Raw genomic sequence first — 26796 nt, forward strand, 5'->3', positions numbered from 1 at the left:
CTCAAGAAATGAACTTCAGGGAGGCAAATTAGTGCCTTTTCTCTGGACACTTTAAAATCTTCTTCGCCTAAAAAGTTTAAGGTACTTTGAGTATTCTGAACTTCATAGGTTGAGCCACATACTAGAAGATCATCTTTAAGATTTAGTACTGTGAAATAGGTAGAATTCGCTGGCACTTTTCTTATTATGGTATAAGGGTTAGTAACCACAGAGTGTAAAGGCACAACTATATCATTTATTATTCTCAAGTCCTGGACCAACCTTCATTTACCATTGGGGTTTTTTTATAGCAAGGATAGGAGTGTTATCAGGAAAAGGCATTTCAATAATTAGACCAGCTTCTTTTAATTGTCTAATTATGGGGCCAGACCTCTCCGGCCTTCAGGAAATACCCTATATTGTCTCGGGGCTGGATAACCTACTCCCGATTTAAGAGCTATTAAAAGGTTTTACATTCACTGCCTGGGTAGGCAATCCAGAGGCCCAAACCTTTGGGTCTGTTGTTTGTTGTTATGTGCCCTCGAGTCACTTGCGACTTATAGCGACCCTATGTACATCAGCCCTAAACTCCGCTCTGTCCTGTGCCAATCGCACTGTCTCTGACACTCCCATCCCAATTATCCCAATCACTGAATCAATCCACCTCATAGAGGGCCTTCCTCTCCTGCACTGTCCCTCCACCCTCCCAAGCATGATGTCCCTCTCCAAGGACCGGTTTCTCCTCACAACATGTCCAAAGTATGTTAGACGGAGCCTCAGAATCCTTGCCTCCAAGGAGCCACCCGGTTTAACCCTTTCCAGGACAAATCTGTTTGTTTTCCTAGCAGTCCATGGTATTCTCAATACTCTTCTCCAGCACCACAGCTCAAAGGCATCAATTCTCCTTCTATCCTCCTTGGTCATTGTCCAACTCTCTGATGCATAACAAGTGATTGCAAAGACCATAGCCTGTATCAGACGCACCTTAGTCTCCAGAGAGATACCATTGCTCTTCAGTACTTTGGAGAGGTCCCTAACAGCAGACTTTATCATTTCAGGATCGTCAGATAGAATAGAGGCTAGCCCTAATATCTCTCTATGGCTGGAGAAAATAGAATCTTGGTCTTCACTCTAAACATAAGATCTCTTCCTAAGAGGGACAAAGGAGTTGCAGGAACTGCCAAAAACTGATGAGAAAACAACCAGGAAGTCCACATGATGCAAGGCAGAGGAAGTAAAGAACTGCTTCCAAGGCTTTCTATCAATTCTAACAACTTAGAAATAGCAGGAAGAGAGTGGACCTGAGAAGGCTTTTAGGCTCTTGTGTTTAGGAGAAAATGGATAGACTTATTGGCAACGTTAATGTTCACCCATGGCTCTTTTGAGAGAATCTGAGAAGAGTCTTCTTCGCTACCAGCTGGTAGCCAGGGAGGGTTTTGATAATCCTCTGTGGATTCGGCTATGAGGACCTGATGTGGGCAACCCTTATCCAGGAGGCCTTCAGGTCCACACTTAAAGCAAGTGAGTGGGGGCTTCCTCTCTACCCTCTTGTCTACCTGTGGTTCTTGCCTGTGATACTCTTTACTAAAGTGGTCCAGCTTTCCACAGCAGAAGAAATTCTGACCCTCTTTATTACCTTTGAATGGTACTGACCGTTTATTAATAAGATGGTTTTTCTTGACACAGCCCCTAAATTGGCAGTAATGGCTGTCCTAATAATTTTGGCCATTATCTGGTCTTTTCTCTTACCCTCTAGATCCTGTTGTTAAAAACAGCGACTGTGTGTTTTAAAAGTTTATTTGGATCACTTTGAAGCCCCACTACCTTGCGTTTAAGCTTCTTTCTAATATCTGGGGCTGCCTGATTTATAAAATGAGTATTTAGAATTACTCTGCTTTCAGGATCTAAGTTTGTGAACTTTTTCATGGCTTCAACAAGTCTCTCTCTAAAGGCTGCTGGATTTTCTTCTTTGTTCTGAGTAATTTCCGCTGGTTTTGTGTAATTAATTGGTTTAACCTGAATGTCCCTCATTTCTTCAAACAAGCAAGTCTGCATGTATTCCTGAGCAGCTCGTCCCTGATTTCTTGGTTGGCCTGGCTGGTAATTCCAGTCAGGATTTTGTCCTGGGATTGCAGCTGCCTCATCTACTAGTTGAAGGTTATTGATGTGGAACCTGTCTGCTCTATGCCTTGCTGCCACCAATATGTTTTTCTTTTTTATCAGGAGAACAAAAGAAGGACAAGAGGATCATCAGGTATTTCCATGTCATATCAAAGATAGAAATTTTTTTTTTAATTCATCAATAAATTTTCTTGAATAAGTAGAAAAAAAATCTTAATTTCTCCTTGCAGGTTTGAAAATCACTCATGGAGAAGAGAACATGCACCGGCATAGTTTGCCCATTATTCCATCCCACTTCTTAAAGAGGAAACAAGGAAGTATATATTTGGTGAGGTGGGCTAGGAGCATTATATGGTGGTGATGTCACCTCAGTTGAGGGAGTATCTTTATTTAAAGATGTCTCTTTGTCCAGAGTTGATGTCAAGCTCTTTAGAGGGGGTTCTACTACTGGAGTAGTGTCTCTCATGGATAAACTGGGCTTAGTGTCTACCTCAAGTCCATATTTTGTACATAAAGAGACTTGCTCTCTTAAAAACATAAATGCCTGAACATAAGGTATTTTTCACTCTACTTCCCCAGTCTCCTGCCAAACAAGTCTAATTGTAAAATAGTGTTATAGGTACAACATCCCCCACTGGCTATCTTTTAGTCCCCAAAGGGTAGGTTGGCCATAATGCATTGGGGGAAAAAGTCTACTTCTTCTTCTTTAGGGAGTCCAGTTGGAGTCCAAGAGGCACTCCAAAGGTATAACTCGGACTTTTAGAAGAGCGTTGTTTTATAATTATCACTAAAGGATAAAGGAGAGGGTTTCTTCAGTAAAACTACTCATAGCAGGTTTTTGTTCATTTTAATGTCTTGAAAAGATGTCTCAACTGGCTTGCTGGGCATACCCCTCCATTAGCTGATTAAACTTTTTAAGGAAAATGATCTAGTCTCAGGCTGGCTGGGCTTCTACCTAGCCCTCGCAGGCCTGCAGGAAGTGACTGATGAAATGGGGAATCATTACTATCCTTTCTTCATGAGACTCAGGGTCTGAGTTTGTAAATGTCTGCATTGTTTCTCCTGGCCTATTCCTAAGAGCATTAGGGTTCTCCTTTCTTATCTTGTGTTATTTTTACAAACTTAAAATAATTTACAAAAAAAAAATAATTTACAGACTTCACTTAAATATTTCTTATTTTCTTTATGAGATAAATCTGCACATAATCTCTGGCTGCTCTTGTTAGCTCTAGCTCTTCCTATTTTCGGAACTGCCTGAGCTCTATTTGCTACGTGTGGATTAGTAGCATGCAAATTATTGGCCTGGTGTCTACCAGCTTTAATATTTGTGTGTTTCCCATCAGAAAAACAGCAGAAAGAGAACAAAACTCTTAAATCTTTTCATTAAAAAAACCCCAAATAGTATTCTAAAACTCCTCTATTAATTTCTCAGAGTTCTGAAGAAAAATTCCCAGTTTATCTTTACAATCTTTTAAATGTCCCATAGTAAAGGGAACATGGATGGACTCTCATGGCATTTTCTCAAAATCATAAATGCCCGTATGTAAGGTATCTAATGCTATTTGCTCTGTCACAAGCAAAATAAAACAAGCTGCATTATAGTGTTGCAATTTAGGGAACTATTGATTGGCTAAATTTCTGAATCATTTCCTCAGACTGTTTCATTTCAAGCTTTGAACTTTTTCATTTTTATGCAAGCAACCTTATCTGATGCTAAAGATTGTCCTATAACCATTGTGGAAAACAAAGAATACATAGGAAGACCTGGGACTATGCCGGGATGTCTCAATGGCTGTCCTCTTCTGTGGGGCTCTGCTCACCAGTGCTCATTCCTGGAGGCGTCCTTCCACTACAGTGAACAAGGCACTCCTGCCCAGGAAAGATCGCTTTGTTTCCTGGCACTTCAGAAAATCCAACATTCTGGATTTCACAGGCAGTCGATTAACAGCACCTGACTTCTATGACACATCTTCCTGTAATCCTTGTTCTTTGCACCTACTCTGGGTACTAAATTGCATTTTCTCTCTTATCTGCTTTCAAATTCCTAGGTCACATTATTTATACAACTGTTAAAAGACTCATTTTTGTATTTATCTCTGGCATTCTGGACTACCAAACGAAACAGGCTAGTCAGCCTTATGACTGCCAAATGCCGTCTACTTAAAACTTTTTTATCAATTTAAAAATTTTATTCTTTAGAAACTCTTTAGCTCTATAGCTTCTGATTTATTTAAGTATTTGCCTTTACTCTATTACTGTGTCTGTTGGGCATGAGCTTATTTCTTGCCCCCTTCATCTTCTAAAGTTCAAAGTATGTCAGACGAAGGTTCAGAATCCTTGCCTCCAAGGAGCAGCCTGATTTCACCCTCTCCAGGATGAACCTGTTTATTCTCTTAGCAGTTTATGGTATATTCAGTATTCTTCTCCAACACCAAAGCTCAAAGGCATCAATTTTACTGCTATCATCCCTAGTCACTGTCTAGCTCTCTGATGAATAGCAAGTGATTGCAAAGACCATGGCCTATATCAGACTCACCTTACTCTCCAGACTGACATCATTGCTCTTCAGTACTCTGGCGAGGTCTCTGACAGCAGACTTTCCCAAGGCAATTCGTCTTTTAATTTCCTGGCTGCTGGTACCAAGAGTGTTGATTGTGGAGCCAAGCAAACTAAAGCTGTTAACAATCTCAATCTCTTCACCATCTATCATGATGCTGCCAATTGGCCCAGTGGTGAGAATCTTTGTTTTCTTGATATTGAGCCTCAATCCATATTAAAGGCTACAGTCCCTGATCTTCTGCAGCAAGTGTTTCAGGTCCTCCTCAGTTTCAGCAAGCAGGGTTGTATTGTCTGCATAATGCAGATTGTTGATGAGTCTTCCTCCAATCCTGATGCCACATTTCTCCTCATAGAGACCAGCTTCCCAGATAATCTGTTCTGCATATAGATTGAAAAGGTTGGAGATAGGACACATCCCTGGCGTACTTTGGACATGTTGCAAGGAGGGACCAGTCCTTGGAGAGGGACATCATGCTTAGGAGGGTGCACAGGAGAGGAAGACCCTCTATGAGATGGACAGATTCAGTGACTGGGGTAATTGGGGTAGGTGTGTTGGAGACAGTGAGATTGGTACAGGATAGAGCAGGGTTTAGGTCTGTTGTACATATAGGGGTGCTATGAGTCGCAGGTGACTAGACAGCACATAACAACAACAACTACAACTGAATCTCCTAAATTAATAGCTTTTTTAAAAAAATAGCTTTCTTCTTTTATCTGTTGCCTCCTTTATTTTACTGAAATTGTCAGAGTCTGTGAGCTCAAAATTATTGTCACATTAAATTTAAGATGAAAAAAAGAGAAACTTTTAAACTTGGAAGTTTTCTCTGCTTTACACCCAGCCTGAAAATTCAGGGCTGGTGGAAAGTTCCCTGAGATAAAGGAGAACAAATGAAAACCTTTCCAAACTTGTCCCCCTTCAAAGTAGAACCAGCAAAGGCACATGTAGGCTTCTGCTTTGAGCATCTTCACTTTTCTCTAATCCTTTCTGCCTGTTGCAGTTCCTTAACACCACTAATAGTGGCTGCTGCTTTAGGCAGGGCCTGGAGTAAGCCTGCAAAGTGAATGAGTACTAAAACATGATTTTTCTTTCTCTCTCTTCCAACCGTTCCCCCCCCACACACACACACTGCCAGTCTGTGCAAGATTAGGGTGAGATCAGAGAGTGAAGAGTTACCAGCCCTAACTAGTTGCTAAAATCTATAGCTCAAGAGGCTGGAAAAGATCGATATTTGTTCCCATCCCAAAGAAAGGTGACCCAACAGAGTACGGAAATTATCGAATAATATCATTAATATCACATGCAAGCAAGATTCTGCTGAAAAGTATTCAAAAACATTTGAAACAATATGTCAACAGAGAACTTCCAGATGTGCAGGCTAGATTTAGAAGAGGTTGTGGTACTAGGGATATTATAGCTAATGTTAGATGGATCTTGGCAGAAAACAGAATACCAGAAGAATGTGTATCTGTGCTTCATTGACTATGTAAAGGCTTTTGACTGTGTGAATCAAAACAAGCTATGGCTGACTCTGAGAAGAATGGGAATCCCAGAACATTTGATTGTGCTAATGCGAAACCTATACTTGGACCAAGAGGCAGTCGTCAGAACAGAGTAAGGAGACACTACATGGTTCAAAATCAAGAAGGGGGTCCATCAGGGATGTATTTTGTCTCCATACCTTTTCAATCTGTATGCAGAACAGATCATCCGAGACACTGGACTGTAGAAGGAGGAATGTGGCATCAGGATTGGTGAAAGAGTCATCAACAATCTGCGTTATACAAATGACACAAGCCTGCTCGCTGAAATCGAGGAGGACCTGGAGCGCTTGTTGCAGAAGGTAAAGGATTGCAGCCTCCAATATGGATTGAGGCTCAACGTCAGGAAAACAAAGATTCTCACCACTGGGCCAATTGGCAGCATTGAGATAGTTAACAGTTTTAGTTTGCTTGGTTCCACAGTCAACATTCTTTGTACAGCAGCCAGGAAATCAAGAGAAGAATTGCACTGGCAAAGTCAGCGGTGAGGGACCTCTCAAGAGCACTGAAGAGCAACAATGTCAGGCTGGAGACTACAGTGCATCTGATTCAGGCTATAGTCTTCGCAATTACGTGCTATGCATCAGAGAGTTGGACAGTGAATAGAGATAATAGAAAGAGAATTGATGCCTTTGAGCTGTAGTGCTGGAGAAGAGTGTTGAATATTCCATGGACTTCTAGGAGAACAAACAGGTTCGTCCTGGAAAGGGTGAAGCCAGCATGCTCCTTGAAGGCAAGGATTCTGAAGCTTTGTCTGACAAACTTTGGGCATATTGCAAAGAGGGACTGGTCCTTGAAGAGGGACATCATGTTTGGGAGAGTGGGAGAACGCTGCAGGAGAAGACGACCCTCAATGAGATGGATCGATTCTGTGAGTGGAGTGATGGGAATGGGTGTCTTGAGACAGCGAGGTTGGCACAGGATAGAACGGTGTTTAGGGCTCTTGTACACAGGGTCGTTATGAATCACAAGCAACTCAATGGCACATAACAACAACAACAACAACAACTCTAAACTGACTAGTTATCAACAGATAAAAGAAGAAAAAAAACCCCAAACAACAAAACCCTGAGGACAAACTTCTTTACCATTGCACTACAAATCTGCACCGGGTAGAGGAGAAACACTAGGTACTATCAAACTTTACTTCACCTACATTAACTAACATTATTAACAAAATTAAAGCTTTGCTTATAATCCGGCTGTATGCTTCATGCAGGAAATGTGAAGAATATAAAAAGAAACAGAAGTAGAGCTGATTGCTTAGGCAAGAAAGTAAGAGAATTTTTAAGTCTTTCAAACTAAAGAAGTAAAAGAAGAATAATTTTAAGATCATGGCTCTTTGAACCCCAACGTGTTCTAGTTGGGCTTGATGTGCTGCTTGGGTGGCTCGTGTCTCAGTTTTCAGTTGAGAGAACAGGGCACAGATGGAAGTTACAGATTCTTACATCCCCGGATGTGCCTCTTATTTCTCAATGAATCTTACCAGGAGTCGCTTCCCTTACCCAGAATCCACGGCCACACAGAAAAAGCGAACACCCTGATCGAGCCCAGAGGGAAGAATATTAGGTGTCTCCTGCCATTTCTGGGGCAGAGAAGCCCCTCCATGAGGACTGAACACCAGTATAATTCCCAGTCGGCGCCCTCACCATAGCGACCCTTATAAGGGAACTGGTGAGGTGGTCTCCTTATCTATGAAGGCTGGCTACCTGATCTCTCACTTAGACTTTCTTCCCCCACTGGTACCTTCCCAGCCCCCCTGATTCAGCAGGTGACAGCTGGGTTGGGGGATGGATGGTAGAGGGAAAGCAGGGTCTCTGGCCCTGTCCCTCTCAGGTGCACAATCATTTTTTTGTTGACAACTCCCCTTCTACTCCTCACCCTCCTGCCCCTCCTCACCCTCCTGCCCCTGAAAGTGGTCACAAAGCGTGGTGTGTCCTTGTTTTTCTCGGTGCTTTCTAAGGGCAAGTCACCAGCTTCTGGCATATTGAAGGCGTTCTTGGCCTCTAGGGTGAGTGAGAGCTTGCGTGGCCACCGCCCAGCCTCCTAGCCCCTGCTGTCCACAGCCCAGTTCTTTTGTTCTAAACTTTGACTCTGAAAGCCAGCCCTCAAGGATCAGCAGATGAAGACCAAATGTTCACTGTCACCTCCCAGGCCTTGCAAGCCCAGCCCTTCCCCTCTTCTCCAACCTGGTTCCGCCATTGTCCGTGTGACAGAAGCCTTTTCTTGGCGCATCGGCTGGAACTGGGACCTCTAGTGGCCTATTTTGCATCTTGTCCACTGAAGAACATTTCAGTTGGAAGATATTTTGATCCTTACCCAGTCCTTAGAAAATATGACAAAGAGGGGCGCTATTCTTTCTTTTTTTAATTAATTTTAATGAAAGTTTACAGAGACTTAGGGTTTCCAGTCATTCATTGTTATTCTTAATGTACACCAAAACGTGGCTACCGATTAAAAAAACCCAAAACAACCACCTCCTCTGTTACGTATATTATACTTCAAGTTTTGGGTTTAACCGAATAAATACAACCCATTCTCCTCATCTCAGTGACTGAGTTACCTCTTCCCAGATGACTCGCAGGGAGCTCTGGTCGAATCCGCCAGCAGCTCCTCTGATAAAAGATGAGCAATCAACCTTCTTGTGATTTACACGGAACCTGCTGGAAGGTCAGCAATGAGGATGCATTTGGTTTGGGGATTGCTGCCAAACACCCCTCCCCCTCCTCCACCTAGGCTCTTGCCTTTCACCTCGGTTCTTTATTATGCAGATAACCTCCTCTTATTTAACTTTCTTTCAATTCAGGCTCTTAGTATTCTGTTGGGAAGCCCCCAGGAGGTGAACCTTTAGGGGGAAAGCCTGAGTTGGGGGTGAGGGAAGAGCAGGAGAAGAGAAAACATGATGTTACGTTGCTTCTTCCACCCCTTTCTCAGGCTCCTTATGGGTGGGGGTGGGGGGAACTGTGCACTCGCCCTCCGTTTACCTGGGGACACTCTGTCTGGTCCTCTACCTCCTCTTTCATCCCGGCTAAGGCCACCCTCTCCTACACACTCTCTTGGCTCCCACCGTGCCGACATCTACAGGTTTATTTCAGAGCTTGGCAATCCGTGGACTCCCACGTCAGACTGTAAACTCTACAAAAGGGCGGCGATTGGGTCTGTTTGGGTCACAGCCAGCTCCCCAGGGGCCAGCCCCCACTTTGGGACTCAGCAGGCTCTCAATAAACATTTTGTTGCGCTTGCGTGTCCACCACCAGCTCTGAAAGGGCCCCTGGCTCCATCAGGCCTAGACTGGGGCTGTGTCATAAGGGTGGTGTGTTTATCTGATAAAAACCCTCCTTCTCTAAATGCGTTTGGATTTCTAAGGACTCTCCACCCGGGGTACCTGACTCGCCACCTTCCCCACTCCATGGTGTCCTCGTCCTCCCCTTGCACACAGCCACCTCCAACTAAGTGGCCCTGCCTGCAGTCAGAGCTGGGGAGCCCGGCATCTCTTGTTTTACTGTCTCTGGGGAGGGGTCAGCGCACGGGAAATGGAAAACCCGGGGCCGGGGGTGGGCTTCTCCCCCACCCCGCCCCCCAAGAGAGCCGGACTGACCGCTCGCGGATGTGTCTCCATCCCCACATCCTTCCGTGATGGGCGTGGCGGGCCGGTTCACCCTCCCCGCCCTTCACCAGCGGAAGGAAATGCTGACAGCAAGGCGGAGATGGACGCTGGGCCCTGGCCAAGGCCAACGAATTACGCACATTGTGCCAAGTCGCCGCGTCCCCTGACCCGGTGCGGCGACACCACGGGGAGCTGAGCGGCATTCCACGGCCGAGGGCGACCCCTGGTGATGATGGGGAGACGAGCACGGCCTTCAAGGCGGGCAGGGGAAGGGCGCGAGCGCGGGCACCGTCCACGCAGCCTCTGTACCGATCACGCTGTCAGTGCAAAGATTTTATTTCCAAGGACGGCTGAAATTTAGTGCCACTGAAGAGTAAAGTCAAGGTTTCGAAAAATGTGTGCGAACATTATAAAATGTTTTTAAGGATTCAAGTATGTCACCCCATAAAATATATGCTGTAAATTTTAACCTCTGTGCCTGTGTCTATAATCCTATTTAGAGCTGGGTTGTCCTTGTTGGCGTTAATGAGGTAGGGTAGGGTTTAGGGTGTATTTTGGGTCAATCTCTCTTTTGAGAAATCAAAGGAATGAAACAAGCTGAGCAGAGCTGGGGAATAAGTGTGCTCACCCCCTGGAAACCAGGAGAGCTGGAGGAATGAGGACGGTGCCCCAGAACTGCCTGGGAGTGCCAGCCCTTAGAGTCTGCGCCCTCGACCAACCCCAGCTTCTGCCTCAAAGGTGAGAAAATAGTGCAGGATAAGTTGAGTTCTGTACTGTTGCTGGACATCAGAGTTGGAGTTGACACCTACAAACAGAAAAGTGTTTGTTAAAATCATCCACTCTTGTTATTTGTTATAGCAACACTAGATAACACAGCCAGATTCGAAGATCAATTCAGTTATAATTCTACTACAGGAGTTGCGAGGTGCCATCAAGTCAGAATAGACACATAGCTGACACTTCAGGGGGTTTTAGAGGCTGTGAATCATATAGGAAAAAACTCCATGTCTTCTGTGAAGCTGCTGGTAGATTTTAACTACCTGCCCTTGAGTTGGCAGTGCAGCTCCTTACCATCAAGCTATCAACGCAGCCTATTACAGCTAGGTGTTATTCAAACAATAATGTTCCTTTTTTTTCCGTTTTAAAACAATTATTTAAAAAATTTTTACTGAAAGCACTCATTTGACTCCCAAAACCCTTGAGGGAAAAGAATCAACTTTTTGTACAACTTCCCTCACATGTCCTGTACTGATCTGACACTGAGCTGTGGCTTGAACTGCACCTTATCATCCGGATGCTCAGGAAGGCGGGATGTTATTCATTTCACTGTTAGGAGTCTGACGCTAGACCCTGGAATGCAAGTTTACCAGCCCTGGGGAGAAGAGCCTTTTGTTAAGAGTCCAGGGACTTTGACTATCTGCAAGTTTCTATGGTACCTATCTCTCATCTCAAAGGGGCAGCAGGAATACTGAGCAAAAGGCTAGTTGTTTTAACAGAAATACTTGGGAAAACAAGCCTTCAACAACTTTGCAGGGAAAAGTGGGCACACTTAGAGACCTGCCCAAGTAATCCTAACCCTACTTCCATTACCAAGCGAATCTGGGCAATCTACTCTGTCAATTCCTTACAGAGCTCTTTCTAAGTGTTTCTAGATTTCAGTGGAACGTTTCTTTCCAAGTAGCTGGACACTATTACATTACTGAAGAATGGCGTTTCATGTACAATACAGTGTCATGGCTATTGGGGTTTTTTCACAAGATATTTCCCTACCCACCCAGATGATGGAGGTTCACTAGTCTGTGCCCAGACCATGATGCATGAAAGCTGAAAACAGGGTTAGCGACAGAGTCCAATGCGTTGCTGGCCACCGTGGTGCCACTGCTCCTGATACAGGTGTAACCTGAGCCCCTGCCTGGGAGCCAGAAATCAGCTGAGAAGAAGCCTCAGGAGAAAGACTGGCCTGGCCTGGGGGTGAAGTGGGGAGTCAGCGCAGCTCACCCCACAAAGACTGTGATCGAGCCCCTGGTGTGCGGTGCAGGGCCTGGGTAAGTCCCTTCTGTAGCACCTCAGGGTCCCCTGGACAACCTGGGCAACCAGGAGCAGAGCACCTGAGGTGAGGGGAGAGTGCCTAGTGAGGGGGGACAAGGCCAGAGAGCGCTTTCTGCCAGCCTCGCTGCATGCACCCTCTTGGCCGCCTAAATTGGAGCCACTGGCCAGGGTACCCAGAGCGGACACAACGTGGGGACCCACATCCAGGAGCACAAGGGCTCCAGGCCTCGCTGGCTCCTCCGAGACCTACATGCCACCTGGGGAATGCTGGCGGCCTGTGGAGTCCAGCTTCCGGGTGCGGGCTGCGCCTGCTTCCAGGAAGGGGAGCGAGATCTCAGCGAAAAAGGAGAGTCCTCCAGGGGCTGCCGGCCTGACCCCTGCCCACCACCCCTTCCTCCAGCCTCGGCTATGCTGGTGGAAAGGGAGGGCGCGGGCCTGCGGCCACAGGGTCAGGCGTTAACCCGTGCAGGGCCAGTGGCGCACCGGAAAGGACAAGACGGCCTCCCCAGGAGCGGCCACTTGGCTGGGGCCACCACCTCGCGGGACCGGCCCTCCCCAGCCCCCGGCCCCGCCCGCGGCCCATTGCATGCTGGGATTTGTAGTTCCCGGGAGTCCCCGCATCTGACCCTCCCCTGCTCCCCCTTCCCCACAGAGGCCCGTCCAACCCTGAGAGGGAGGGAAGCTCCATGACCAAAAAAAAACCCCCCAACAAAAACAAACAACTCAAAACAACAACAAAAAACCAACCAGCAACCCACAACCAAAAAACAAACACCAGAAATGAGGGGACCCTAGTCCACAGGTTTGATTGGAGAATCAAAAGAAATAGAACTTGTCTGCGTGGGTGGGTGGGGTAGAAGGGTGGAGGGATTTTGTAAATAAAATCTCGGTGCTATGGTGAGTGGCTGCTGTTATCATCATGATTTGAACTCGCTAAGGACCCTGTGTGACCCTGTCTCTCTTCCTCTGTCCTTCTGGCGGCGGGGTCAGCCCCTCAGTGTTCTCCCCATCACCTACAGACTTATTTAAAAGGGAAAGCTTTTAATAGCAAGTTCCAGGTCCCGTGAGAGTCAGGGAGGTGACCGGTACATGGAAGCTCACACTTTTTTTTTTTAATTGGTTACCCATGAGTTAGGGTGCCGTTACTGAGTTAGGGTTAAGTGCCCTTTTTGTTTTGGAACAGTTTTGTTGGACTGTATAATTCACATGGGAGTGTCAGAGACAGTGCGATTGGCACAGGACAGAGCAGAGTTTAGGGCTGTTGTACATACGGTCGCTATGAGTCGCAAGCGACTCGACGGCACATAACAACAACAACATACAATCCTCCATCCAATGTGTATTTTTTTAATATAGTGTTGCTGTTGTCATGACGACCTACTTCCAGAACATTTCCTTCACCTCAGAAAGAAGCTTCTATTCATTAGCAGTTACTCTCCAAATCCCCTTCTCTTCTAGCCCAAAGCAATTAGGAATATACTTTCTCTCTCTACAAATCTGTTTATGTGCTTCATTGTGGCCTTTGGGAGCTGGCTTCCTTCACTTAGCATAAGGTTCTTCCATGTCATGCTAAGTATCAGACTCTGATGGTTTTTGGTGTTTGGGTTTTTTTTTTTTTTAATTGGTTTGCTTACAAAGTTCATATGCATTGTGTTTCACACAATTCTTTATCCACATTGTGTTTTGTAACAATCATTCTCATGTGTTATGTTTTATAAAATTAATCATCATTACCCTGTCTTTTCACCCAGATTCTTTCCATTTCCTTCCCCACCTCCCTCCACTCACCAAACTATTCAGCCCTATAGTTTTGCCCCTACCCATCCTCACCCCTCTGCTTACACCCTTTCCACCTTGGGTTCCCATACATGTTTTACTAGTTATCTTTCTATTTTTACAATAATGGTCTTATGTAGTATTTGTCCTTATGAGACTGAGTTAGTTCACTCACCGTAATGCTCTCCCGTCCTCCCAAGGTATGTAATATTTTTTTAAAAATTCTTACTCCTGGTGCTGCATAGTATTCCATTGTGTGAATGTTCCACAATTTCTCTATCCATTTGGTTATAGTTGGACATTTGAGCTCTTCCTATATTCTTGCAATGGTGAATAACACTGCTATGAACATTGGTGTACAAATCTCCATTTGTATCTCAATTTTAATTTCCTTGGGGTATATTTCTAGTAGTGGAATAACTGGGTCATACAGAGTTTCTGTGTTCAACTTTTTAAATTTTGTGTGTGCGTGTGTGTACCATTGGATTGGACTGATACAGGAGGAAATTGCCCCTCCTTCTCCATCAGAGCTTCTGGTGGATTTGAACTGTATACCTCTGTGATTGCAGTGCAGCTTCTTGCCACTAGGCCACCAGAGCTCCCTTGTGTTCAACTCTTTTGAGGAAACTCTGTTTTCCAGAGTGATTGTATCATTTTACAATCCCACCAACAGTGTATGAGAGTTCTCACCTCTCCACATCCTCTTCAAGTTTTTCAGCTGCTGGAGAGTCTGTAAAAGTCTAATCTTTTTTTTTTTAGAAGTCAAGCTACCAAGAGGGTGAGGCTCCTCCTGGTGGTGGTGTTAGATACCATTGAGTGGACTCATCAGCCCCATGAACAATGGATCTGGACCTTGTCCTGTCCTGTGCCATCCTCATCATCTGTTATACTTGCTCTGGTTGTTACAGTCACTATGTCAATCCATAGCTCACTGCTAGCGCATTGCATGTGGAGAGCAGACTGGACCTTGAATTTGTAGGACATCAGGAAGGAAACCAGGAAAGGGCGCTTATCCAGTCCTACTCCATCCCAAGAGATAGCAGGGAAGTAAGCATGGAGCGCCCTCGCCTGGAGGACATGTTCAAGCGCCAGGTTTAGGAGCAAGATTTTGTTGTTGTGTACCATCAAGTCAGATCTGGCTGGCACAGGAAGAGATTGCCCCTCCTACTCCAGCAGAACATCTGGTGGATTCAAACCTCATATCCTCAGGATTGTAGTGCAGTTTTTTGCCACTAGGCCACCAGAGCTCCTTATGGAGCAAAATATTTTTACCTCATTTTTCTTCAGTTTTCTCATCAGTAAAATGAGGGTAGTAAGAGAATCTACACGATTTTCAAAAGGAGCCTTGGGGTTGTTAACCAAAAGGATGATAGTTCAAACCTTTTACATGCTCTGTGGGAGAAAGATGTGGCATGACCTCCAGAAGGTTTATGGTCTTAGAACACTTATGGGACTGTTCTACTCTATCCTATATGATTTCATGGATTAAGATTGACGATGAATTTGCCTTAGAAGGTTTCTCATTGTTTGCTATCAGACTAACATTGGCTCAAAGTGAGTGACCCAAGAGGAACACTGCATGGTTTAAAATCAGGAAAGGTGTGCATTATGATTGTATCCTTTCTCCATACCTATTCAATCTACATGTGGAGCAAATCATTTGAGAAGCTGGACTCTATGAAGAAGAATGTGGCATCAGGATCAGAGGAAAGCTCATCAACAACCTGCATTATGCATATAACACAACCGTGCTTGCCAAAAGTGTGGAAGACTTGAAAGGTTTACCATAGAAGATCAAGGACTACAGCCTTGCATCTCAACATCAAGAAGACTAAAATCCTCACCTCTGGACCAATAAGCAGCATTGTGATAGATGGAGTAAACATTGACATTGTCAACGATTTCATCTTACTTGGAGCTACAGTAACATCCTGGGGACCAGCAGTTAGGAGATCAGAGCAAGTACAACATTGGGCAGATCTTCTGTCAGGGACATATCCAAATTACTGAGGAGCAATGATGTCAATTTGAAGACTAAGATGTGCCTGCTTCGGGTCTTGGTCTTTTCAGTCACTTATTGTGCATCTGAGAGCTGCACAATGCGTAAGGATGATAGAAGAATTGAGGCCTTTGAGTTGTAGTATTGGAGAGAGGACTGAATATCTTGTGGACTGCCGAAAGAACAGATGTATCTTGGGGAAAATACAACCAGAGAGCTCCGTGGGGTTCCAGGATGGAGAAGCTTTGCCTCACATACTTTGGGCATGTTGCTAGGAGAGGCTATTCCTTGGAGAGGGACATCATGCTAGGAAAGGGAGAAGGTCAATGAAGGACAGGGAGACCCTCAATGAGATGGATTGACATGGTGACAGCAGCAATGGGCATGAGTGTGTCAGAGATAGTGAAGATGGCACAGGACAGGATGGGGTTCAGATCTGTTGTATGCAGGATCACTAAGAATCATGCTTGATGACAGCTAACAGCAACAACAACAACAATTCAATCTGTATGCTGAACAGATCATTTGATAAGCTGGACTCTAAGAGGAGGAATGTGGCTTCAGGATTGGAGGAAGACTCATCAACAACTGGCCTTATGCAGATGACACAACCTTGCTTGATGAAAGTGAGGAGGACAATCATTCCGTTCACAGAATGTTCATGTTTGCCCTTTAATATTATGTAACTTTGCCCTCTGTTTGAAGTGATTGAACCAATGCCTCCAAAATCAAAAGCCAAAGCCCTGCCAGAACAAACCACTGATGCCTCATCACAATCATAGCTCTTAAATTACTGAAAAGGCTTTGAACATTTTCATGAAAGTAACACCAAGGAAGAGTTGTATGTACCTTTCTGGATTTGACTACAAATGAAAAACACAGTTAGGAACAGAAGACTGCTTGTTTGTTGGAAGATGAAATGAGACCATCAGCTCCACACTTGGCAGATGGTGAGCACTCAGTTGTGCTGATGGTTATTGAGATCTTACAGTGGTGTTGAGGATGCTCTCTTGGGTCCTTCCGGGGCTAAGTGCCTCTGTCCCACATGCCAGAGCTCTCTTTCACCACAGCCGCGTCCAATCAAGGTCCTCCCTAATCTTGCTATTCATGCCATTTTCTAAGGAGTCACCAAGTAATTTCAGGGTGACACTGTCTGGTTTGCCTTTGAGTACCCAGCAGTGATGATGAAATAAAACTTTCTGAATCCTAACTTTTATGCAGAAAATGTGGTCATTCAGAACATTGGTTTTTCCCTGAGGACTGTGAAATGATCATGAGGGGGAAACATGCATTTGCAGATTTAATGAATCTGCAGATCAAAACTTTTCTTCCAAGAAACGTTTTAGGGAATTGTGACGCTGGAATGTTGAGGTATTGTGTCAACCAGACTGAGGAAACTCATCAACTCAGCCCAGGCAGTATCTCAAGAGGGAGTCAAAGTACCTGGAAAGGATTGTCCCCGCTAGATGGACAGCTGTCACTGAGTTGATTTGCATTCATGGTGGCCTGATTGACAATAGAACAAAAGGTACCTGGTCCCACATTACCCTCAAACTTGCTGGGGTCTGTTGTTAGAATTATTGTACCAATCTGTCTCACTGGAGGTCTTCCTCCTCCTCATTGGTCCTCTTCTTTACCCAATATGATGTCTTCCGGCACCAGTAATGCCTCTTGATGGCATATCCAAAGCAAGTGAATCAGACAGACCTCGATGTGTGGTGACCCATAAGTTTTCATCTGCTGGTCTTCAGAAATACATTTCCAGACTTTTCTTATGGGTCTCCCTTAGCCTAGAAGCTCTGCTGAAACCTGTCCATCACGAGTGACCTGCTAGTATTTGAAATATGAGTGGCCACCACAGCACAACAAACTGACAAATGAGACATGGTTCTCTAATCGAGTTCTTTCCTTTTCTGAGATGGGAAGAGTGAGGCCCACATCATGGTGTAGTTAGAAGCCAGTGCTGCACCTCAGCAGGCAATTTGAGGACTTTCTTAGTTCTGCAGATAGGTCCCTATCCAGGGCATGGACAAACAATGGGAAGCCACCATCTCTCGTGACCCCAGACTTTGACCAGAGCTAAACAGCCAGGCCTGGAAGTCTGTGGAATTCCTCTCTCTCCTAATTTCAGCCTATTGTTTGTTCCAGAAGCAGTGATCAATAATGCTATGAACACCTTGTGCCAGGCCAGGCCTTCCTTCTTCAAGGCACCTCTCATTGGAGAATTACAGTTCTGAGGAAGCAGGCTAGGGTGATTGTTTCCACTTCACAGGAGAGCTGTGGCTCTGAAGCCCTAAGTGGCTTTCCTAAGAAGGCAGAGTTCCCAAGAATGTGAGGATTTTGTCTCTAATCTGTTTGTGCAGTTGCTCTTTTTTGAGTGGCCATTTGCTTGCTGGGTCCCAGGCTCAGGGGTTGCAAGAATGACCCCAGTGCTACTCTTGGCCTAGAGAAGGCAGAGGTTTGGTAGTGGTGGCATGTGACAGATGATGCCAATATCTCGTGGTGAAGGGACTTGCTGGCTGGGTGCAAGTGCTTTACATCTTGTTGAGGGTGTGGGTGTTTGTGTCTGAGAGTCATATATGAGTATTTGCACTTGTCAAAACTCACTGGACTGTGCACTTTGCGTATTTCATGGTAAACTTTTACTTTTAAAAAGGTATTTTTAAAAAAATAGTGTGATCTGGGAGGACCACACCCTAGGAGCAGGCTAGGAGCCAAGGTGGTTGGGACTGGTAACAAATCCACCGTGTCAGTAATAAAAAACTCATCATCATGGAGTTGGAACCAATACGTAACTGACTTTCCTGTGTGTTTTCCAAGGATGTAAATCACATGGGAGGAGATAGCGCATCTTTCTCCCATTGATGGATTAAAACTACGAGAGAGGCACCACCTTTAGCTGCCGATGGACTACCCCACCAGAGCTGGTCCCTGGAGTGGAGCTAAGCAGGATTCTCAGATGGCCCAGGGGCCTGGGGGCCCAGAGCTCCAGAGTGAGGAGGGAGTTGGGGAGCTGTTGTTAGGTGCCATCGAGGCGACTCCTGGTGACACTGTGAACAACAGAATCTGAACCTTGCCCTGTCTTGCCCTCATCACCTCTGTCATGCTCAAGCTCATTCTTACAGCTGTGTATCAATCCATCTTATTGAAGGTGGATTGTCCACACTCTTTCTCTGACCCTTTCTCAGCATGATGTCTTTTCCATCCTCATAACATGAGAGGGGGTGGGGTACTTCAGCTGAGTTTGAAGAATGAACAGAAGTGATCAGAGGAAGGAGATAAATACTAGGAGGGCATTCCTAAAGCTGCCCAGGGTAGGGCCAGGGCTTGAATGGCTTCTCTCACGCCATCAGGGGGGCCTGGAGGAACTTGCTTTGTCGAAGTTAAACTTTCCAAGAAAAGAAAACGGTCCTTTACCAGTCCTTCAGGGGCTCTAGCCCAAAGGCAGCACCTCTCTATCATTCCCTGATCCTGATGCTGGTGGTCAGCTTCTCTAAGCTCTCCCCACACAGAAGCTCAAGCAAGAGTTTCTCACTGTTCCGCCGAGGTACTGAGAGCTCCCCAGGAGCAGACCTGCTTTCCCTCTGATTGAAAAGAAAATGAGCCGTGGTTTTGAAGCCAGGCCAGCCTGGGTGAGTCTTGCTTCTGCTACTGGCCTAGCAGTGTGACCCCGAGCAAGCCGCTTGACCTCTCTGAGTGGTCCAGCAGACATAAGGTTGATGGTGATGTCTCCTTTACATATGAGGCTAGGGGCTGGACAAGACTGCTCAGGGTCATGATTGTGGACAAGCCAGCCCACCTCAATCCTGCCGCCATTGGGTCAGTGCTGACCCTATGGGACAGAGCCCATCTGCCCACAGATCCTCATGGACTCAGGCTGCCACTTCGCTCTGCTGCTAGGTTCAGCCAGCAGCGTCCAGCTTTGACCACCGTGCCACTGAGACTCCTATGGAGAGGCCAGGACCTACAGACTGATCAGAAGTGAGCATAGCAAACCCTCTCAAAGAGTGTGCAATACGGTATGTCTGTCCTAAGGTTCCCGGATTTCTGCTCCAATCCTAAACCCAAAAAGGGCTCAGTTACTCCGGCGCAGGTAGGGGGGTTGGGGGAGTGGGGGGTAGGAAACGGACTCAGCTGCTCCCTCTTCTGTCCAGGCAGCTGGTCCCCGCACCTGGCTCACTTCTTCACCGCCAAGGCTGGTTTTGAACCGGCGCTGCAACAAGGCGCTTACGTCAGGGCAGGTGGCGCACTGGGATCCCTTCCTTGGGCTCCCCTGCCTCTTTGAGGGCAAGACTTGCACAGTCCTGATTTCCACAGCATGTCTGTGGTTGACCAATGCCCCTTCAGCAGCATGCACTACTGCTGTGTTATACTAACTTAAAGCTTGGAAGTTAAAATCTAACCGTGGGCTCTGTGGGAGACAAGATTTGGTGATCTGGTCTTGTAAATATTGTCGTTGTGTACCATTGAGTCGGAACCGACCCATAGCTGATCCTTCAGCGGGTTTTCGGAGGTAGTTAATGGCATGAGAGGAAATTGACCAGCTTTCTCCTGCGCAGCAGCTGATGGTGGTATTGAACCGAGTGCCTTCAGGACTGCAGCTCAGCTTCTTGCCACTAGGCCACCAGAGTTCACCTAAGAAAACGCTATGGAGCTGCCTTTTGGGGTGCTCGGTGGCGCCCCCTCGCGGAGCCCGCCAGCCTGACCTGGTCGCCTGGTTCCTGCTGAGCTGATGGCGGGCGGTGCTAATCCAGGAAGGAGAAACATTTTCCAACCATTTCAGAACAAAGGCAGAGTCATCCAGCGGGGGACACTTTCCCTGCAGCCAAGGAAAAATGTGCGTCTCCTTAGAAACACACTTTAGAAAATACACTGAATTCCAAGATTGCCGGAAACTTGAGTTACCCACTCTTGTTTCCATTCAATGTGCACACTTCTCCCTTTGCCCAGTGCTGATTGGGACCATCCACCAGTGGCTTCAAAGGAGAGTGGTGGGCGATGTCCACTGGAGGGTCAGCTATGAGTCCCTTCTGAGTTGGTGACAATGAGTTAACTTGGCTAAAGGCCACTGTGGGGACAGGGACTCGCATTCATCCGTGTGCCCTCGGTCATAGGACTCTGGAATTTAAGAGTCTGTGGGGGTTGGGGGGAGTGGAACTGTGCCTTGAACCTCTGCAACTGGATTATGAGCTGGGACAGGAAGGAGGGCTGCTCCTCCAGGTGGAAAGTAAATGAACTCCGGTAGCCTACTGGTAAGAAACTGTACTGCAATCCTGAAGGCAAGTGGTTCAAATCCACCAGCTGCTCCAGCAAGTGAGTGGTTTTACAATTCCTCATAACCCTGCATATGACAGAAGGCAGTGCTCAGCAGGGTCTCCTTGACAGTAAGCTGAAAGGAAACAATTGCCACGTCTCTGTCCCTGGAGCAACTAGAACAGCCAAGCACTTAACTGCCTGTGCCACGAGGGCTTAATTATAGCTCACTGCTATCCTTCCAGTTGATTCCCACTCATTGAGACCCTGCAGCACACAGTAGCACTGCCCCGTGGGGGGTTCTAAGGCTGTACATCTTTATGGAAGCACTGCTTCTTAGGGTCTTGTGTAATCCTCACTGTTGTATTTGTGCCAGTTTTACAGATTGGACACAAAGAGGCTCCTGAGGAACACAGATAGGAAGTAGCTAAAATGCCCACCTCTTTCCACTCTGCCACTCTGTCTGCTGGCCTCTGGTTCTTATGAACACCAATTTTGTCTGGGACTCCCCACAGCACCCTAGTTTAAGGTTATTTGGCTTCAGAGATATTCAGATGCCAGCTTTAGGCTGTATTCTTTGGGGGAGAACTTTTAAAATCTCATCTTGCTCTGTTCAGAAATGTGCACACACAGATGGGTTTGGTGTCAATGAAGAAGACTCCTAGAGTCCATAATTTTCTTCAGACCCTTCCCATATGGTCAAATAACCAGGCTTGGTTTAGAGGTTGCTCTTTGGCAAAGCTCAGTTCTGGATTTTGCTTCATCTGTCCGCCTCACTGGCCCTTCACTCAGGCCTTGACCTTGAACCTAATCTTAAACCAACCTGACCGCCAACACCTGGGCCAGGTCAGATCTGTGTCTAGGATGTGTGGCCAGGGACCTGCAGAGGAGTGCGTGTGTGAGGCTGGATAATGGAGTGACAACTTGGCACCAGGTGCCTCCCTCTCCTTGTGACCTTGGCAGGTTTCCTTGTCCCAAGGGTCTCAATGTCCTTGTCTGGAAAGGGAGTGAGTTGAGTCAGACTAGCTCCCAGGTCCTGTGAGTTAGGCTGAACAGGCTGGGCTGAGCCAGAACCACACTTACTGGCTGTGTACTGTCCCCAAGGTGGCTGGTTCTGAGCCTGTGACACTGAGGGGCAGAGTGGAGGGCGTCTAGTGTGTGCAGGAGCCAGTACAAGATGTTCTGAGGGGTCCCAGATAGTTGTTAATTTGTTGTTGTTAGGTGCTGTCAAGTCACTTGTGACTCATAATGACCCTTTGTAGAAACAATCCTAAACCCTGTTCTATCCTGTACCAATCTTATTGTCTCTGACCTACCACCATTATCCTGGTCACTGAATCTATCCATCTCATTGAGGGTCTTTCTCTTGTGCTATCCCTCCACCCTCCCAAGCATGACATCCCTCTCCAAGGACTGGTTCCTCCTTGCAACATGTCAAAAGTATGTCAGACCAAGCTTAAGAATCCTTGCCTCAAGATTCTGAGGCTTCGTCTGACATACTTTGAGCATGTTGCAAGGAGGGACCAGTCCTTGGAGAGGGATCTCATGCCTGAAAGGGTGGAGGGACAGAGAAAGAACAGAAGGCCCTTGGAGGAGATGGATTGATTTAGTGAATGGGATAATGAGGGTAGGTGTGTCAGAGACAATAATGTTGGCACAGGATAAAGCAGGTTTCAGGGCTATTGTACATAGGGTCGCTATGAGTCACAAGTGACTCAAAAACACATAACATCAACAACAACAATCTTTACAGATGCAGACTGCCACATCTTTCTACCATGGGGTATTCTAATTGCTGACCTTTCAGTTAGGGGCAAGACACTTAACCACTGGACCACTAGAGCTCATTTCTGGGAAAAGTACCCCTAAATAAAAGACCTATAGTCTTCCTTCCATCTTCCTCTAGACGTAAATTCTTAGAAGATAGCACCTACTCTATTTTTTAAATTAAGGCTTATGGTACAATATGAATGTTTGTTGTTGTTGTTATGCGCCGTCGAGTCGCTTGCGACTCATAGAGACCCTATGTACAGCAGCCCTAAACTCTGCTCTGTCCTGTGCCAATCGCACAGTCTCCGACACTCCCATCCCGATTATCCCAGTCACTGAATCAATCCACCTCATAGAGGACCTTCCCCTCCTCCGCTGTCCCTCCACCCTACCAAGCATGATGTCCCTCTCCAAGGACCTGTCCCTCCTTGCAACATGTCCAAAGTATGTTAGATGGAGCTTTAGAATCCTTGCCTCCAAGGAGCAGCCCGGTTTGACCCTTTCCAGGATGAATCTGTTTTCCTAGCAGTCCATGGTACCCTCAATACACTTCTCCAGCACCACAGCTCAAAGGCATCAATTCTCCTTGTGTCCTTTCTAGTTATTGTCCAACTCTCTGATGCATAACAGGTGATAACAAAAACCATGGCCTGTATCAGATGCACCTTAGTCTCCAAAGAGACACCGTTGCTCTTCAGTACTTTGGAGAGATCCCTAACAGCAGACACTCCCATGGCAATACGTCTTCTAATTTCCTGGCTACTGGTGCCAAGAGTGTTGACTGTGGAGCCAAGCAAACTGAAGCTGTGAACAATCTCAATCTCTTCACCATCCATCCTGATGCTGCCAATTGGCCCAATGGTGAGAATCTTTGTCTTCTTGACATTGAGCCTCAATCCATATTGGAGGCTGCAGTCCTTGACCCTCTGCAGCAAGTGCTTCAGGTCCTCCTCAATTTCAGCAAGCAGGATTGTATCATCTGCATATCGCAGATTGTTGATAGATCTTCCACCAATCTTGACCCCACATTTCTCCTCATAGAGCCCAGCCTCCCAGATAATCTGTTCTGCATACAGGTTGAAAAGGTATGGAGACAGGACACATCCCTGGCATACACCCTTCCCAATTTTGAACCATGCAGTGTTTCCTTGCTCTGTTCTGACGACTGCTTCTTGGTCCAAGTATAGGTTTCTCATTAGCACAATCAAGTGTTCTGGTATTCCCATTCTTCTCAGAGTCAGCCACAGTTTGTTATGATCCACATAGTCAAATACCTTTGCATAGTCAATGAAACACAGATATACATTCCTCTGGTATTCCCTGCTTTCAGCTAAGATCCATCTAACGTTAGCTACAATATCCCTAGTACCACAACCCCTTCTAAACCCAGCCTGGACTTCTGGCAGTTCTCTGCTGATGTGTTGTAATGTTTAATAAAAATATGACATGGTGATAGATTCTGAGGTCCTCTTTAATTCATGAACATTTTATGAGATAGTGAATGACCATTTAAAAATATATGTTAATGAAAATTCTTTTTAAAAACATAAAAAATAAAAAGAATCCTTGCCTCCATGGAGCAGCCTGGTTTCACCTTCTCTAGGATGAATTTGTTCTCCTAGCAGTCCATAGTATATTCAGTACTTTTCTCCAGCACCACAGCTCAAAGGCATCAATTCTCCTTCTATCATCCCTAGTCATTGTCCAGTTCTGTGATGCATAGCAAGTAGTTGCAAAGACCATGATCTGTATCAGGCACACCTTAGTCTTCAGACTGACATTATTGCTCTTCAGTACTTTAGAAAGATTTCTGACAGCAGACTTTCCCAGTGCAATTCATCTTTTAATTTCCTGGTTGCTGTTACCAAGAGTGTTGATTGTGGAGCCAAGCAAATGGAAGCTGTTAACAATCTCAATATCTTTACCATCTATCAAGATACTGCCAATTGGCCCAGTAGTGAGAATCTTTGTTTTCTTGATGTTGAGCTTCAATTCATATCTAAGGCTATAGTCCTTGACCTTCTGCAACAAATACTTCAGGTCCTCCTCAGTTTCAGCAAACAAGGTTGTGTTATCTGTATAATGCAGATTGTTGATGAGCTTTCCTCCAATTCTGAAGCCACATTTCTCCTCATAGAGCCCAGCCTCCTAGATAATCTGTTCTGTATATAGATTGAAAAGGTCTGGAGATAGTACACATCCCTGGTGTAGACCCTTCCCAGTTCTGAACCATGCAATGTTTCCTTGCTCTGCTCTGACAACTACCTCCTGATCCAAGTATAGGTGTTGCATAAGCATGATCAAGTGCTCTGGGATTCCCGTTTTTCTCAGACTCAGCCATAATTTGTTATGATTCACAACAAATGCCATTGCACAGTCAATGAAACACAGGCATCCTTCTGGTACTCTCTGCTTTCAGCCAAGATCCATGCAACATTAGCTAGCATATCCTTAGTACCACGGCCTCTTCTAAACCCAGCCTGCACTTCTGGCAGTTCTCTGTTGATGTGCTCCAGTTGTTTTTGTATAGTTTTCAGCAGAATCTTGCTTGCATGTGATATTAATGATATTGTTAGATAATTTCCGCTGCAGTCTCTCAGGTCACCTTTCTTTGGGATGAGAACAAATACAGATCTCTTCCAGTCAGTTGGGCAAGTGGTTGTCCTCCAGATTTCTTGGCACAACTTGGTGAGCACATCCAGAGCAGTGTCTGTTTGTGGAAATAAGTCAGTATGCCATCAGTTCCTGGGGTCTTGTTTTTTGCAACTCTTTTTTGAGCAGCTTGAACTTTTCCCTTCATCATCACAGGCTTTTGCTCATACATTGTTTCACGAAATTCTTCTGTGTCCAATTCCTTTTGGTACAAATACTCTGTATACTCTTTCCATCTTCTTTTAATGCTTCCTGTATCATTTAATATTCTGCCCAAAGCATCCTTAAGTATTGCAACTCGCAGCTTGAATTTGTTCCTCCGTTCCTTCAGCTTAAGAAATGCTGATCCTGTTTGGCCCCTTTGATTTTCTGACTCCAGCTCTTTGCACATTTCATTAAAATATTTTGTCTCCAGCGCTGCCCTTTGAAATCTTCTGTTCAGCTCTTTAAAAAATTTTTTAAAAAAAATCTGATGTAGGCACTTGGAGTAAGAAAGACGAGTGAGGGGGAGGAGGAAAGTGTGGTCTGGAGGCAGTGACCCCACCCAGGAAATGTGACTAACCCAGCGGCTGCGAGTTTGAGCAGACGCCGTGCAGACGTGCTTCCCGGAGGCTGGTGAGTGTGGAACAAGGCCAGGCTGGCTTTCGCCGGTCCAGGCTCAGCCCAGACACCTTCCCTGGCCTGAGCGCCAGCCGCTCCTTGACTGGCCTGCGACAGGCTGAGGCCGAAGTGGGGGCTCAGGGCCGAGTGCAGCAGCTGTCCCCCTTGAGGGGCCCGTGAGGAGTGAGCTGAGCTTCCCCTCACCGCGGCATCGAGCACGCTGCTCTCCCCATCAGCACTTGCCCGGGGAGCCCAGGGTGGAGAAGCCCTGGAGAAGTTAGAGGCTAGAATGGGCCAAGCTGGGCGGCAGACGCTTAAAAAGCAGAAATAGGAGGAAGAAGAACTGTTGAAAGGTGAAAGTGGGAGGATGGCAGAGGGAATGGTGGCCCCCGGGGAGGCGGCTAGCTGAGACTGTAAATGGCAGGTAGGCGCTGGCTGTCTGAATCTGAAAGAAGAGACCACCGCCTCAGCAGGGATTTCTGTGGCACTCACTGGCTGGAGAGGTTCAGGGCTGGCGGGGGTTGGATCTCGCCTTCTGATTCCAACATGCCACCGGAAAGGACCGATTTTTCCATTTCCAAAGGTCCCAGCTCAGGCCTGGAGGCTCTAGTTTCTACATGCGCCTTCACCCCTTCTTGGAGAGAGATGTGGGCACTCTCATTCCATATCTAGGGGCAACATGGCCCTGTTGGGGGTCCATGGAGGGTAGAGATACCAGTGGCTCCCAGGCTTTCTCTTTCTGGCGTCATGCTTAAAGGCAGACATACCTGGAGCACACCCTTTCCCTGGGTGCCCCCTGCCCCTTCCCACCCCACCCTGCCCATGTGCCTTTGCACCCTTTGCCCCTAAGTGCAGGGTAGGAGTGTGGGACAGCCAGGAGGACATGCATTTC

General features: G+C 46.2%; 1 protein-coding gene across 1 annotated transcript in view; it reads right to left on the reverse strand.

The window, feature by feature from the left end:
• The window catches only part of LOC102870514 (B-cell linker protein-like), a 53658-nt gene extending 27206 nt beyond the window's left edge, over positions 1-26452 (reverse strand). The window contains exons 1-5 of the mRNA XM_006900393.1: positions 26397-26452; positions 25867-26012; positions 12105-12162; positions 11804-11913; positions 9946-10056 (exon numbers count right to left, since the gene is read on the reverse strand). Of these exons, the coding sequence (XP_006900455.1) occupies positions 9946-10056; positions 11804-11913; positions 12105-12162; positions 25867-26012; positions 26397-26452 (481 nt within the window). The remainder of the gene's footprint in view (positions 1-9945; positions 10057-11803; positions 11914-12104; positions 12163-25866; positions 26013-26396) is intronic.
• Positions 26453-26796: the final 344 nt, after the last annotated feature.

Source organism: Elephantulus edwardii, unplaced genomic scaffold, assembly GCF_000299155.1.
Source record: "Elephantulus edwardii isolate Elephantulus edwardi_28Jun2011 unplaced genomic scaffold, EleEdw1.0 scaffold00283, whole genome shotgun sequence".
NCBI lineage: Eukaryota > Metazoa > Chordata > Mammalia > Macroscelidea > Macroscelididae > Elephantulus > Elephantulus edwardii.